General features: G+C 29.8%; 2 protein-coding genes across 2 annotated transcripts; both read right to left on the bottom strand.

The window, feature by feature from the left end:
• Nucleotides 1-2,901: 2,901 nt before the first annotated feature.
• Nucleotides 2,902-7,079, bottom strand: LOAG_03732 (STE/STE20/PAKB protein kinase). Its single transcript, XM_003139269.2, has 12 exons — nucleotides 6,944-7,079; nucleotides 6,430-6,569; nucleotides 6,162-6,293; nucleotides 5,908-6,026; nucleotides 5,603-5,724; nucleotides 5,072-5,209; nucleotides 4,641-4,751; nucleotides 4,286-4,363; nucleotides 4,044-4,177; nucleotides 3,663-3,885; nucleotides 3,330-3,494; nucleotides 2,902-3,189 (listed from the first exon to the last, which is right to left on the bottom strand). Exons 1-12 carry the CDS (start codon nucleotides 7,055-7,057, stop codon nucleotides 3,034-3,036), a joined length of 1,632 nt encoding a protein of 543 aa, XP_003139317.1. The 5' UTR covers nucleotides 7,058-7,079; the 3' UTR covers nucleotides 2,902-3,033.
• A 3,311-nt stretch (nucleotides 7,080-10,390) lies between these two features.
• On the bottom strand, nucleotides 10,391-11,894 carry LOAG_03733 (hypothetical protein; the record flags this gene model as incomplete). The annotated part of the gene is made up of 4 exons (XM_003139270.1): nucleotides 10,391-10,606; nucleotides 10,928-11,114; nucleotides 11,328-11,521; nucleotides 11,727-11,894. The coding sequence occupies 4 exons, from the start codon at nucleotides 11,892-11,894 to the stop codon at nucleotides 10,391-10,393; spliced, it is 765 nt and encodes a 254-aa protein (XP_003139318.1).
• Nucleotides 11,895-15,688: the final 3,794 nt, after the last annotated feature.

The following is a 15,688-nucleotide window of genomic DNA, read 5'->3' on the forward strand; positions in this document are numbered from 1 at the left end:
ATAGTAATAATAGTAATAATAATAATAATATTGATAATAATAATAATGGTGAACACAATAATATTTATTGCTGCTACCCGATAATTTTTTCCTTTTTCGTGTTTGAAAATTGACTTTTTGCTTCAGTTCAATAAAAGAAAAAAAAAAAGCGATTCCGTTTTTTTTCAAACGATTCCGTTTTTTCAAAATTAATTAGCATAAATTGTAAATGATTTATTTAGCTCATGTAAGCATGACTAAAAAAAATTGAATTTTGGAAATTTTAAAGTCATTTTCAACAAGATGAAAAGAAAAAAAATGAAAAGATCAATCAATAAAAGTAAAATTTAACAAGTAGCTGTTATTTTTATTAAATAACTGATGAAATTACTTTATGTGATACAATTTTAAAACGAAACTTTCGAATCATTCATTTTGTTTATTTTGTTAATAATTTATGGCCTATCACTGAATTAATTAGTAACGGGTTCTTTTTTCTTTTCTTTTTTGTTTGATTGCCACATTATTTGCAAAATAAATACGTCCCAAAAATATGATATATCTTTTGATTTTCCGGATTTTATTTCTGATTTCTCTTTTTTTATGTTTTGATTTTTATTTTTGTACACATCGATAGTTTTTTCTGATGCAATTTTAATTTAACAGTTGAATTTGTTAAATTTTTCAACAGTTTTGTTATTCGTTTTTTTTTTTGTATTGCTAAAAATCGTATTGCTCAGAAAAAAGAAAAATTTGATGATATATATTAATAAATATGTAATAGCTACAATTTTTTTTCTCAACTGTATTAATTTGTGGAAAACTACTATTGATAAGATAATATCACTAATTCTTTAGGTACCTTAATTAGTATTGAATATCAATACTTTTATTGTTTTAATAATTATGCATTCATTATTATTTTTATATTATTTATTCTTATATCTGTATTACGGTTTGATTTCTATATATTACATTGGTATCTTCGCCTTTGCTATGCTAATTGTTATGACGAAAATGTCTAAATAATCCTTATCATATTGATATTGTAAAATGAATAAGTTTTATCATTATTGTGCATACATTATTCGATTTCGAATATGGCATAATAATATTGTCATTATGTATCATAGCATCATTGAAATAAGCTTACGCTAACAATCATTATTCATTGTTGAATAAAATGAGAATTAATTTTATTCATAAAATTCATCCATCAAATGTTCTTATTCAAATGACAAATTCCAAGAGATCAGATGATGCGAATAATTTTTCCCTTTTCTATCATATTTCATCCATAACAAATATCCCAGAACTTGATCTATTTCCTATCTCCTTCGGTATAGTACGGAATTTCTCCGAACTAAATTTAGCCAAATGTGGGGTAACAAACTTAAGTTGTGATCTCGAAACAAGTCTTGACCCACCAATGACCTCAACTTAGTCGAATTTTGCAGCATTTACAAGTTTTGTCCCTGCAATAGCGACATTGACGAGACAATAAGTTTTTTACCTGATTTTATTTCAATTTCAAATAGCCAGTATTGCACCCACTTTTAATCTTTACAGTCAGGTTTTAATTCTAGATCGGCTCATCATTTATTATTTCAACTCGAAGCTTCCCTATATAAATCTCAAGAAACTGAAACCTGTCAGTACTATCATTACTGACCAAAATTAAGCTGCTGAGAAAGTAAATACTTCCTATCTTCATTACTATCGTTACGTGAGTCAGAAAAAATGTTAAATTGAATTATCGTTTATTTCTAGGTTCCCTTGATTTAGGTGGAGCATCTAAACAACTAATCTATACTTTAAAAAAAAAAAAAACTCCAACAATACATTTTAAAAGAATTTAGAATTAGACCAGTTTTTTAAATGTCCAGAATATTTTAAACATTTAATGTAAAATTGTCGCCTATCGTATAATAAATGACAAAAATTGTTCTAATATTCCACTATTTCTATTACATTTATATATAATGAGTAGAACAATTTTAACCTGTCCTTCCTGATTTTAGTACAAGAAACTCCCATTGTAAATCCTAATAGAACATAACAATAATAGAATATGTCCGTATCATACAGTAAGGGATTCAAATTCAAGCAGTATTTCGAATGATCCTTTAATAAATGCATCATATTTTGGCGTATAATTATATCATTCCAGTAAAACGACAAGTATTTGTATATCAGCATAAAAAAATCTGCTTAAAACGGGATGAAAAGGCAACTAAATGCAATTCATTACGGTGGGAAAAGGCAGAAGAAAAAAAAGTGTAGCAAAAAATCAAAGCACTTGAAGAAAAGAAAATGGAGTAGAATATCATAAATATATCGGTAAAACATGATACAAAAGAGATAAAAAACAATACTAACATAGAGCACAGAATAATGAAAACTGAAAATATCAACATTTAATCGTAAATTTTGTGAGGCAAAAAAAAGGCATAATAAATGCTGGTAATGTAGAAAGCCGGAAAACATAATTCATAGAGAGACATGAAATACAATGCTTAGTAATTCATAAATTATAAATATAAATGCCACTTATTCAAATAAGCACTTTTCCAGTTAGTAAGGGATGTTATGATTGATTAACGGACGGAAATATAAAGCAATATATCAACAGATAATTAATACACCCAATAATCAAAGATTAACTCAGATTAGTCATTATTCAAAACATACAAAGATAACATACGATTACTTCATTACTTTATGTGATTAATTTACATTCGAAAACAGCTTAAATACATTAAATATAGATGTCCAAACTCGTTTACGGTCAAAATTACTTGATATTCCGTTTTCAATGATTCTAGCAAAATACGTCATTAGAAAAAGAGTTCTGCACCAAATTTTCCAGATATAATCAAAATTAAATCATCACATAATATAGATTCTTATGATTTAAAGCATGTAAAATTCAAGAAGCGACTACATATTACACAAAAAGATTTCTGTACCTAGAATAAATAAAAAAAACTTCTTTCCACTTTTCATTCTCTTTTCACCTTTTCATTCTTTCTTTTTTTACCTGTAGCTTCAGTTTCAAGCATTTCTGTTGGCAATCATCACTGAACATACTACTGATGGGCTGCACGCTTTCTTCAAGAATGCATGATTTAATAGTCGGGACGCCGTAGCACGTTGCTTTACATCGCGAACCAACATGTGTGAAATAAATGAAGCTAATTCAGGTGAAACCTATTAAAAAAAAATTCAAACTGTAGAAATAATCGCACAAACAAGATTCGAATTATCACTAATTCTTTCTTTATTATGCAGAATTTGAGAATCTTTTCAAAATTAAATTTGGGTTCGAGATGAAAAAAAAAAACACGTACGTCCACAGTTTCATTAATTTTTGGCGGTGCATTATCACGAATCATTTTCATTGCTTGCAAAGGTTGTACATTAAAAAGTGGCGGTTCTCCCTGCACCATTTCGATGACCATTATGCCCAGTGACCATATATCAGCTTCGGTACCGTATGGTAACCTACTTATTACCTGAATGGAATTTCTTTTTCTTTTAGATCATGAAACTATTTCTGCAATTTTTAAAGAAACGAAATTAAACAAGGAAGAATGGTAAAAATAGTTATTAGCGACATTAGTTTTTGTTCACAAAGTAACACTAACATAATAAGCAAAAGTCGGTAAATAAATAAAGCTAACCTCCGGTGACATCCAGTATGGTGTTCCAACAAGGCTATGTCTTTGTGGTATATCAACAGATAACTGACCACAGAAACCAAAGTCAGAAATTTTCGCCACACCATCTTTTGTGAGCAATATTGAATCACTTTTAATATCACGATGTACGACGCCTTTAGAATGCAAATATTCCAGCGCTTTCAAACATTGCGCACAAATAGTTGCTATTGTTGGTTCATCGATCCTGATAAATAAAAAGTCTTCAGAAAACTCATAAGACACCAAACTATTCTTATTGAATACATAGAAAAACGAATTTTATTAAAATCTCCATCAAAATTTAGCATAATAGATTTTTCTTGAAATTTCTTGAAATTTTGCTGCAAAATAATTTTAGCAAACCTCATCTGGGTGATAATATCAGTAAGTGATCCACCTTCCATATATTCCATTAATACCCACAACTCATCATCTACCAAATAGGATCCATACATTTCAACAACATTAGGATGCTCGTAGTCACGCATAATTAAAACCTTAAAAGACCGTTTTTAAGAAAAAAAAGCAAGAAAAATACCGAAGAAAATTGATGAAATTATGGGAATAACATATGGAAGTTTAATTTAAATATTTCAAGTCCTTACTTCATTAAATAACAACTCTCTTCGCTGCTGTTTCAAAATATTCATCTTTTTTACAGCGATTTTCTTTCCCGTTGAAATCTGAAATGTAATATTTGTTTTAAATGAAGTGATTTCCACTTAATAACGATGTTTCTAACCAACTGCCTTCAAGGAACATAGAATGACAAAGACATATAGTAGTGAAATATAAAATATTTAGTTTCATCTTATGAATCATTTCACATAAAAATAAAGACAATTCGACGACAAAAGAGTGGAACGAAACGAAAACAAACATAAAGTAAGACAAGACAAATGACAAAGATCAAATTAAAAGTAAACAAAAGCAAAGGAAAAAATGCATTCATTTGCTTACCTGATGCGCAGTTACAACAACACCGGTGGAACCTTCACCAATTTGTGAATAATTTATCAAGTCCGCTCGAGGATCGCCTGGCAATACAACCATTTTCAGTGCAGCACGGAACTAAACTAATAAACCATTTCTGGTTGTAAACTTCGTGAAAAGTGAAAATCATGTCTATTCAGTGCAATTATATCCATATCCTTGCCTTATTTAACCTCTTCTATTCTGAGCTGCCAATTACAAATCGGACAAGAATGTAGCGATAATTCTTCCAGTAAAAGAAAAAAAAACTTTGCTATGCAAGATTTGTCAGAAAAATGAAAGAAGTCGCTTATTTAGTTTTAAGAAATGACGCTGTTTTTGAAAAATTAAAAAAAAAGAACCTACACTATTTAAAAAATATACTATTTATTTAAAAAAAGAATATGAATTTCAAAAACCTCCTCATGTGATAATCGATTATGTGACTCATCACGCTTCTGCCGTACACTACCATTCATCGCTGAATTATTGGGCCTGTACGCTGATGCTTCATTATGAGATAATATTGATGGTGAAGGATTCATTTTAACTTGTAGCTAAAAATTTCAACTGAAAAATACAGCTTTCAAAGAAAAGGCACGAATAATATTTTATACGTCTCATTCCATTTTTGATACAAAAACTTGAAATAATGGGACAAGAAAATATGACAAATATGCAAAAAAGGGATATAAAGAAATAGGTCATTTAATAAATTCAACATATGAATACCACAAGTTATCCCAAAATCCAAAACGAAAAAGAAATCAAATCGTCTCCGGAAGTTAGTTATAACCAGTACATATACAGAGATTATAAAATGTGATTACCACTCATACTTTGTCATACTTATGCGTAATAAGCATGACAGTAATAAGCATGATTTCCATTTAAGTAATTATAGGAATTGTCGGACACTATAAAAAATAAGTTTGTATAAGAAAACTCACTCCACTATTGCAGAGAAAATTCGATTGCTGCAGTACAGAATAACTTTCCGGATACACTTCGACAGCATTTGCTAGATCACATTGTGCATAGTTCTGTTGCAGATGCACAGGCTGCAGTATGCCTTCAATGGAAAAAGGAACGTAAGGAATTGTTGAGAAAATTAAGAGTTCAAAGAATGAACAAAATATAACAAATATTTCTATCTGAAAATATTTATACACTTGTATTAGTTAAAAAATCAGTCTCCTTCCTTCTTTCATCAATAATATTCAAAACCATAAAAGTTTTTACTCCAATTCCTTACCATTTTGCCATGTTGAGGTTTGTGGCATTTCTAGTGGAGTGGGTCCTTGAAATTTGAGAGACGATTGTTGCAGGGCGTGACAGATTGGTTGTGCACCAGAATAATGTACAGATAATGGTCTAAATAAAGAAATTGGAACGCAAAATGAATATATATATCAATGTAATTTAATGTAATTAAATCGCCAGTAGTCTCTTGAAGAACAGAGCTTATTTAATTGCATATTAATTTAGAAAAAAAAAACGAAAGCATACTGTTGGGGAACGCGTATCCATGCCTCGGAAGCGCGTACCATTCGTGTAAAATTATTCTGAGCACCATCTTGAAATTCCGTATGATCTTTTCGCAACTTATTACTCATTGACACACCACCGAAATCGACTCCTCTGAAACAATTCGCCGCATAAGGTTGATAGGTCTCTAGGTCGATTTTTTCCTTCAAAACTTCTAAATCTTCTCAAGTCTCATTTTGTTTTCTTCATGAAATGTTTCCAACTTTGAATCCTGATTAAAACTGATTACTTATGAAATGGCTGTAGCACATCTCCACGAACAACTGTCTTAATTTCTGCCATTTCCATCGGTGTAATACAGCTGGGATCAACCATCGGTCGAGGACGATCCCGTCTATTGGGAGTTATACCAATTATAGCCTGCCACTGCTAAAAAACTTGCAGATTTTGTCGGAAAAGTATTCTGATTACTATATCCTTAACTTATGATGTAATATTGTTGTGCTGCTGGACTAATACTGAATTACTTTACTGATAAAATCATAAGAAACGAAGGCTTTTATCCCTAATATATTATTAAATAACTGAGCCATCTCAGCTGTGAACGTCTAAATTATTTAACACACAGTACCATATAAAAATATTTAAATATTACACAAACAAAAGTGGCAAAAGAACACATGCTGATAGTAAAATTGGACCTTGTCTCAATAAACTTTAAAAATCATTTAAGAAAAAATATACAAATGTAAAACTTTAAAAATCATTCAAAAAAAGAATATACATATGTACAATAAAGAAACCTTTGGTAAACCATGATACTGGCCGGTAACTGGATCAAACCCTGCATGATAACGATGCTCAAAATTGGTTGGCATCGAAATTTCCAATTTTCTTGCACGCCTTCGAATGGACATTTTCTGGATCCAAAATTCTAAAGTAAACACTTTTCTGGAAATACTTATAGAAGAGCAAAAACAAAATAAAAAAATAACGCAAAGAATGACCTAATATGTCAATATAATTTATCACTTATTTGAGAAGTGTACTCGAAAATAAACAGTTGAATTATTTGGTTTGTACTATCTTCCTTCCCATTTCACTCTTTCTTCAGGCAGACTCTCGTTCCTTCATGCTTATCCAAACTATATCGATCGTTTTATGCCTGACGATAAAACTGATTCATTCAATAAGTTAGGCCAAAAATTATGCCTTAACAATTACTGATAACAATAATAATGCACTCGCGGTACTAAGCATCCAGTGAGTCAAATAAAGCGATAAGTTTAACCGCGAAACTTTCATATAGGTCTTTCTTGCAAGAATGATGCTACCGTTAGCTAGTTATGATGAAGGTGTGACGAAAAATCCCTTGCTTTATCTAAACTTAGTCCATCCTCACACGAATACACCGAGAACTTCCAGATTTAACCCATTAACTACCGAATCCCACAGCAAAAGGTACACGGAACAATATGCAATTTGTCAATCTCAATGGTTGATATGATTATTTCTGACTAGCCTTGTACTATTTTTGACTAGCCCTGCACTCCAGTTATAAGACTTACGTAGTATTTCAGGCTACCTCAATACTTCTTGTTTATAATAAAATTTTAATTACCACAATCAGGTCAACATGATAGTTTACGGTTAACTTCAGTATTATGAGGATAGCACTGTAATCTGCAATATATGAATTAATTATGCAATTTCAACTCAATGCTAATACGGTATTTCTTGAAAGATCAACCATTTAATAACATCAAAATTATACAACTCAAAAGTTGTCACAAATTCGACTTTTTCACTTTTTAGTGTATGAATTAATTATGCAATTTGATATCAATTTTATTATTTTCCATGTAATTACGTCGAATAATCATCTGTTCAGTGGACAATGAATTCCTTTTTTAGGTTGTATATATGCAAATGTAAAATTTCATCAAAAGTAGGAAATATTTTCACGAAACTATTTGTTTCTTTTAGCTGTTGTAATTCTTAATTATTCTTTCTAACTTGTCTTTTACTTTGTCATTGATAAGAGCTGTTTTTTTCCATTTCTTGTTAACATTATTCTCTTATCGTGGGAGAAAAGCTTGCGTGATCAAAGGAATTTACGAGTTATGCTAACGGTAATGTATGTCTCTAGCAAAGTCTCCTAGACAAAGTGTGTGCCTCGCTTGTCACCCTGTAACCATCGCAAGACCCTATAAGGACATCTATCTAAGAAAAAAAAATGGATATCCTAACCTACGTTTTGAGGGCTTCACTGTCACCGTCCTAGCTCGCTAGACCCTGGAATTTTTAGATATAAAGGTTGGAGCCAATTCCGCCCACGTTATGCTTCGCCTAAAAAATTTATTACGAAGACTGGAAAGATATATCCACATTTGTAGCCAAATATTCGTTTGAGAAGTCTAGCTATGATGACGATGATGAATAAAAAGCTTAGCAATACCTCCTTCCCTTTTCTTTGTCTTTTTCTTTCCTTAATATTTGCTTAGATCACTTCTTCTTTTTTTCCCTTTTTCTTACTTAGAATTTAACTTCAAAATTTAAAATGCTTCATTTAATTGATCGCTTTTTTCTCTTGTTGATAAAACTATCATTTCAATCAATATCATATCATTTGTTCATTGTTGATAAAATAATCGGCTACCAAATATTGTATTAGATTTAAACTTTTTTTGTAATACTGGATATATTAGATTAAAAATGAGTTAACTTAAAAGAAAAAAAAAAATTACAGAATTAATGGGACAGCACTGAGAATAGCTGATGAAGTACGGATGATATTGAAATTTCAACCTGAAAACTCATACAAAATGGAACGTGCAAATTAATTGCAAAAGAGAAGTAAAGTGTCAGAAGATCGAGAAATTTTGTAATATATTAAAGTAAGCAAAGTGATATGTTGTTTACAAAATCTCCCAAACTGACAAGTCATTTTTCTATTTTTCATAAAATTCATGTCTGAGAATTAATCTCATATGTAAATTACTTGTATGGTTGCATGCACCTTGTATGCCACTTTGTTTATGTAATTCACATCCATTATATAAAGGTTTATCTTTCCTATCATGAAGTGATTCCTTAACTCAGTTTGATATCAGTTCAACGTCCGACAACTTTCAACATTTCAGTTTTGTAGTTTTTATATCTTATTTTTACATCTTTCTGGCGATACATTTAATAGTATGACCCTTTCTAGATATTCTCATATTATTATTTTACGATATAATGATAAATCGTATCATTAATATGCTTGCACCAGATTGCTATTATATTATCATCAAAGGGATTCACGTAACCTTACCTCTATGTCATTTTAATGAACAGGTGGTTAATTAGGGAAAAAAAGCTCGAAATTTAATTGACATGAGATTAATTGAAAAAGATCTGAAATAGCTATCAGCAGTGCCATAAAGGACAATAATCAAAGATTAAGAATGCAAAAAAGCATGTAGTATATTCATTACAGATGATTGTATTATATCAATGAAAAATTACCACCACTCCGAATATCATTTTACTACCAGACTGAAATGTATTTTCAGAGAAGTAAAATTAAGAATTTTCAAATTTCAATTAAGCTATAGATTATTTCGGATCATCCCTCCGAATAAGAAATGCAGATATCAGTTCACAAGATTCCTACTGTAAAATGCGAATAACTTGTAGGAAAGCACCGATACCTTTCAAATTCCACAAAATCGATATCAATCAAGAGAAATACTAAGGGACTTATTGCTAGAACTTACTAGTTGGCAATTATTACTGCTAATGCAGGAGAAGGCGACAGTTTAAATTGCTATTATTTTGATATTCATTACTGCTACTCTAAATATTTTCGACAACTTGCTCGCAATTCAGATTGGTTAATTTGCAAGCAAAGACAAATTAAGGTAATAGAGTTGAGCAATAATTTCGGGTCAACAGGTTAGTAAGAAATATTTGAACCTTTGAAAACAATAGCTGTTAAAAATAATAGCTGAAATTAATTGTGCACCAAACATTACATCATAATTTTATTCAAAGCGAAGAATAACTTCATCAGGAGAGGAATTATACTGAAGAGATAAAATATGACAAAAGTGGAAAGAGTTTTTGTTGACACATCGGTTCCATCTCACAGAGAAAATTAAATTTGAATTAATGTTTTAGCATTCCAACCAAAGATTTAACAATTCAGTGATAATATAGCTTATAACATGAATATTATCAACTGTTGAAGTGGTTCAGAGTAATTATCATTTGCGAATTTCTTTTTTCCACATTTGTTCAATAATTTCGATGTGTTGTCGACCTGATATAGGTTGATTCATTTGTTCTCCTACTCTATTCGATGAACCGCATCCAAAATGAAGTAGCCATTTGAATGTTTTACAATGTATCTGCTCCACTCTAACGATAAATAAAACTGATATGGCATTGATGAATATTGGTATTACCAAACTTACAGTTTCCTGCAATTATAAGTATATCATCATAGTGTAGTGGCAGATATTTTAACCGTAATTAAGAACCATTACAAATGAGTTCAAATTAAATTTATTATTAATGGCATCCGTTTCATTAAAAACTATTTTTGTAAAGTATGAAAGGTTTAATATTTGTTCTGATAGAATAATTGTTACTGTCAAACATAAGTAGCTATTGTCCACAAATACGAAATACCGTAATCGTCTAAGCTTTTATTACTGGTGTTCAATATTTTGCAAATCTATGCATATGATAGGAATATTTTTTTTCAGTACTTTAATTATGGCTTCCAGTTAATTATTTACTTTAAAAATTGCAAAATGCAGTAGTTCAGATAGGAGACGATATTTCAAGAAAAATCTTCCCAATAAAATGAATGAGGAAGCTACGATAAACATTATGGTTGCTATAAACATCGTCTTTGACGTTTTCATATTTTCTCGGATTTGATAACGTGATGATAATGTATCCATTGATACCCGCATTTGAAGTCTAAAATTTAAAAGATATTTCAATACTGTATTATGGACACTGTATTATGAGGAGGAAAAAAAGACACAAACATTCAAGGTTAGGAATTCCTAATTATATGGAAATTTGAAAAAGAATGAAATTTGTGCTAAGTACATTACATTTTCATCTTTTGTATTTTAATTCAATAACAGTAAATATTTTACTTTTACAAAAAATAACTCTTATGCTAACATCATTTTTCTCCTGCTAATAATGCGTGTTATGAGAAGCAGAGAGAGTATACCAATCAACAGTGGTACTTCTATTGTCCACCTTATAGAAACAGTGAATCTATTAGTGACCGATGCGCAATAACTTTCATAGCCTTTCTTCCCTTCAATCACTATTAATACTGCATCCTTGATGCTTAATGCTATATTGTACCACTGAAAGAAAAAAAAAAAGTTTTTCAAACTTAATTCACTGCATATTTGGGATTTTCATTGGTTTTTCAACTTTTTTTAAAATACAATTCATTTTTATGTGTTATCCTTAAAATTCAACAAATAAACGATATCAGTGCAAAATTTATTGATTTAAAATGATTTTAAAATTAAAATTAAATTCAATATGAATGTTTAGAAAATGAACCATTAATGGTATACAAGCAAGCGTAATTGGATAGTTCCATTTTTCATAATATTGATAGAAACACATAGCAATAAATCGTTCAATTGTAATTGCAATGAATGAAAACCAAATACATTTAAGAGGTGCTCTTGAAAAATTGATTAGAATTGCGCATTTAACAGAATCCATCAAAAATGAACATTGATCCTAAAATTATTAGACTATATTAGTATTTATAGTCATATCTAATTGATTACTGCTTAGGATTTACTCAAATTTGTTTATATAAGCTAATTTGTCGCACAATTTCAAAGTTATTACAGGAAAAACATAAAAGCAAAATTCGATTCACTTGACGATAAGATAAATGTAACCTGATAAGCTATCATATGGTATATATAAGATGACGATCGAAAAACGACCGTAAAGGATCGAAAGATTAGTATACCAAACAGGCTGATCAATAATATTCTCAAATTTATATGGAATATCTGAAAAAAAAAGAAAAAACTATCTGTCAATTCAAAAACATTCAAGCGGCTGATTTTTTTTCCTACGGTATGAAATGAATCAATAGTGCAAAATGACAAATCAGAAATTATTATTGATTCAATCTAATTAAAAAAAAAAATAAAGAATTGGTGAAAGTTCTAAAATTATACTGTAATTAATCTGTAATTAATGTGAGCTGTAATTAATCGAATGAAGGATGAATGCCTTAATTAACATATGCGACGAAGTTTAAGTTTTCAAAATTTGAGCCAATAAAAAATCAAATCAACTAAAAAAAAAAATTTGAAATAAACTTTTGAACAAAAATGTTTCACCTTTTTAATGATTATATTGATCGAAACATAGAGTATAAGAATAATTCCTGTTATACCGAAAATGATGACGAAAAATTGAGCTGATTGGAAAAAAAAATTCGTTTGTAAATGATATGCTTCACCACAAAGTTCTTCAAATGTTCTATTCATTTTCAATAAAAAAAGGAATAATACGTCTAAAATGAAATAAATAGAACTTGGAAAATAACGGAATCGTACGTCTGTTCGTCACGATGATTCTTTTGGATTCTGAAGCTATGTGAAACATAGTATTATACGTGTGAAAGCGTAAAAATGAACAATTTGATTGAATCCCTTCAAAATGCCATCGAAGTATAACGTTTGTAATTACTGTACCATAAGCACAAATTGTTGTATTTCAGTGTGGGACACTTCAACGAGGCAAGGCATATTTGTAAGGAAGTGATCTGCTCCATTTTAGCTCCAAATACCAAACTTCCCTAGACAAATACGTCATCACAGAGTTCAAATTATTTGAAAACATCATTACTTCGATGTTTGGTTGTTTTCCGGGATATTAATGGTTGTTTAATTAGACAATTTACTTCAAAATGAATTTATCGTAAAGAGGAAAAAATATGACAAACCAATCACCTTCAACTACAAATTATAATCTAATTTTTAATAAATCAGTGAATGACATGGATATTGTCACTCAGTAATTTGAATATGGTTGCCACAGAAACATAATGGTTCAGTGCGTGATTTTAGCTCGATTTATGAGTAATTTGAAATCTTATCATCGATATCAAATTAGAATTCATCCATTCCCAATATGAATTAAGATTCGAACAAACTTCAATTTCATTAGTCTACCCGTGAGAGTTTATTTATGCAACATTATATTTAATGCAGCTTTACTATATACTTTATTTATGACATTTGTCATTCAGAATGATCTTAATTTCCATTCTTCAGCAATGATCAGTCAGTTGAGCATAATCAATGGATGGAATATTTTTACTAAATTCCTTCCTTCAATATTTAATTTTACAATAAATCCGTCATTTGTTAAGTAATAGTCATAAGTATTAATTGAATCTCATTTAAATTTCATAATGAATCACTTCATTGGCATGATAATTACTTAACAATCCATCGTTACTTATCGTTACTTAACAATAAATTTTATTAAATTGATTTCTTTCAAAAATCATTGATAAATCCAACTTCGAAACACAACTCAAATTAAAAAAGATTTGAAAAAAGACAACTGTTTGGTACTTTTTTGGCATTATCAAACGACTGTTTGGCATTATCAGTTTGGCGCATTTGGTATTTTGGATTCACTGGAAATAAGAAAATTCTCACATGGAAGTTCATATAGAATTAACAAACTTTCGGATGCGAGTCATTTCTGATGATGAGTTTTCAAATCAAAGAGAAGTATGAGTGCAACTACCGCAACTACCGTAACTACCGCAGCTACCGTAATTACCGCAGCTACCGCAACTACCGCAACTACTACAGCTACACCAATCACTTTCTTTCAGCAAAACACATTGTTTTCTAGAAAAATTTCCAGCTCGATAACAGAATAATTACACTTTTTCTTATCATTTGTAATATGTTTGTATGCTCAAACGGCAAAATTTGTTCTTTTTTGCTTTTACGCCGGAAATATATGGCAATGTAGCGCAGGTTTTGTCGTCTTATTCTCGATGAGCTGAAAAAAAACATTTGTAACGCAAAAGCATCTCAAGACTTACAATTAGCAATGAATAAATTATTTATTCATAGGTTTCAATGAAATGGAAACAACATTAAAATCGAATTTTCAATAATCCATCCATACAAATAAGCTTAAGAATTCAATTCCTTTAATATCTATTAATAATTACTTATCAGTAATATTTACCACTATTATTTATCAGTAATACCTTCTTAGCCTTGATTATTCTTGGCCAGTTTCGTAAACAACACTTCCTTATGGCTAAGATAAGCGTATGAGCAATGAGTCAAATTTAACGAAATAGTGTTGAATTATCATCATTATTACCAATTAGGTGCAGTGGGACAGTTTAAATTTCCGGCATTATCATTAAAGTTCTTTAATGATTTCATGTAATTAGCTAAGTTATTAAGTTATTAACCATATGGAACAGTTGAATAATATGGAATCATAATAATCGCAATACATAATAATAATCCTAATACATCGTAATAATCATAATAATTTTCTCCTTAAATGGCTGATTCTCTCAAATCAAAAACTAATTCTCCGAGAGAAGAAATTGACTGAGAATACGGTAGTTGTTGAACATCAAACTGAGAGATGAATAAACATCATAGGCATCCATCGATAAATCATTAATCGATTCGTTGAAATTCCCGTAATTTTATTCTTTTAACAAATTCGCACTTCAAAAAAAGCAAACTAAAATTTCCTTTCGTTATTTTGTTTTGAGTCAGATTTTAATTTGAGCGGAGATAAAATTATAGGTTACCTAAAACAAATGACTATCAATAGAATATAAAAGCAGTGATGAGCAAAAGTTTTTTGCCATAAGTTCAAAGTTATTCCAGTTTTACTTAGACTATTACTTCTCAATTATTTTCACTTAGACCTTACTTCTCAACTATTTCTTTTGAAAAACAGCGATATAAACAATTAGCACAATCGACTAATTTATATAATTAGTTAAAGATTAAGTTTATTTGAAATTTTACGAAAAAGTTAATTTAAATTACAGTTTGATAACAAAGAATGCAATCTAGCGACTATAAATTCAGGGAATTTATCTTGAAAATAAATTTTTCAAAAAAATTATTGTGAATAATTGAATTGCGATCAGTTGTCATCGATGTAGATGTGTGACAACGTCATTTCGTCATTTCGTTGGAGTCTTTTTGCAAATGTGTGGACGGAGTTGATGAGAAAATATCCGAAGGAAATTTTAGTCCAGTTCAACTGAATGAAGCGAAACTAACAAGACTAATTAGCAGATAATGGATCATTTTCAAAAAGAAAAAATAATCAGATATAGTTGACACTGTTATTCTCAGTCTAACTTCATTTAAAATTGCAATCACTTAAATTCTAATCAATTGCATTATCACCGATAATATTTGAATTGCATGAGTCAGGTAAAATTTTGAATTGCATGAATCATGAGTCAGGTGACAAGTAAAATT

Source organism: Loa loa (genome assembly GCF_000183805.2).
Source record: "Loa loa unplaced genomic scaffold supercont3.288, whole genome shotgun sequence".
NCBI lineage: Eukaryota > Metazoa > Nematoda > Chromadorea > Rhabditida > Onchocercidae > Loa > Loa loa.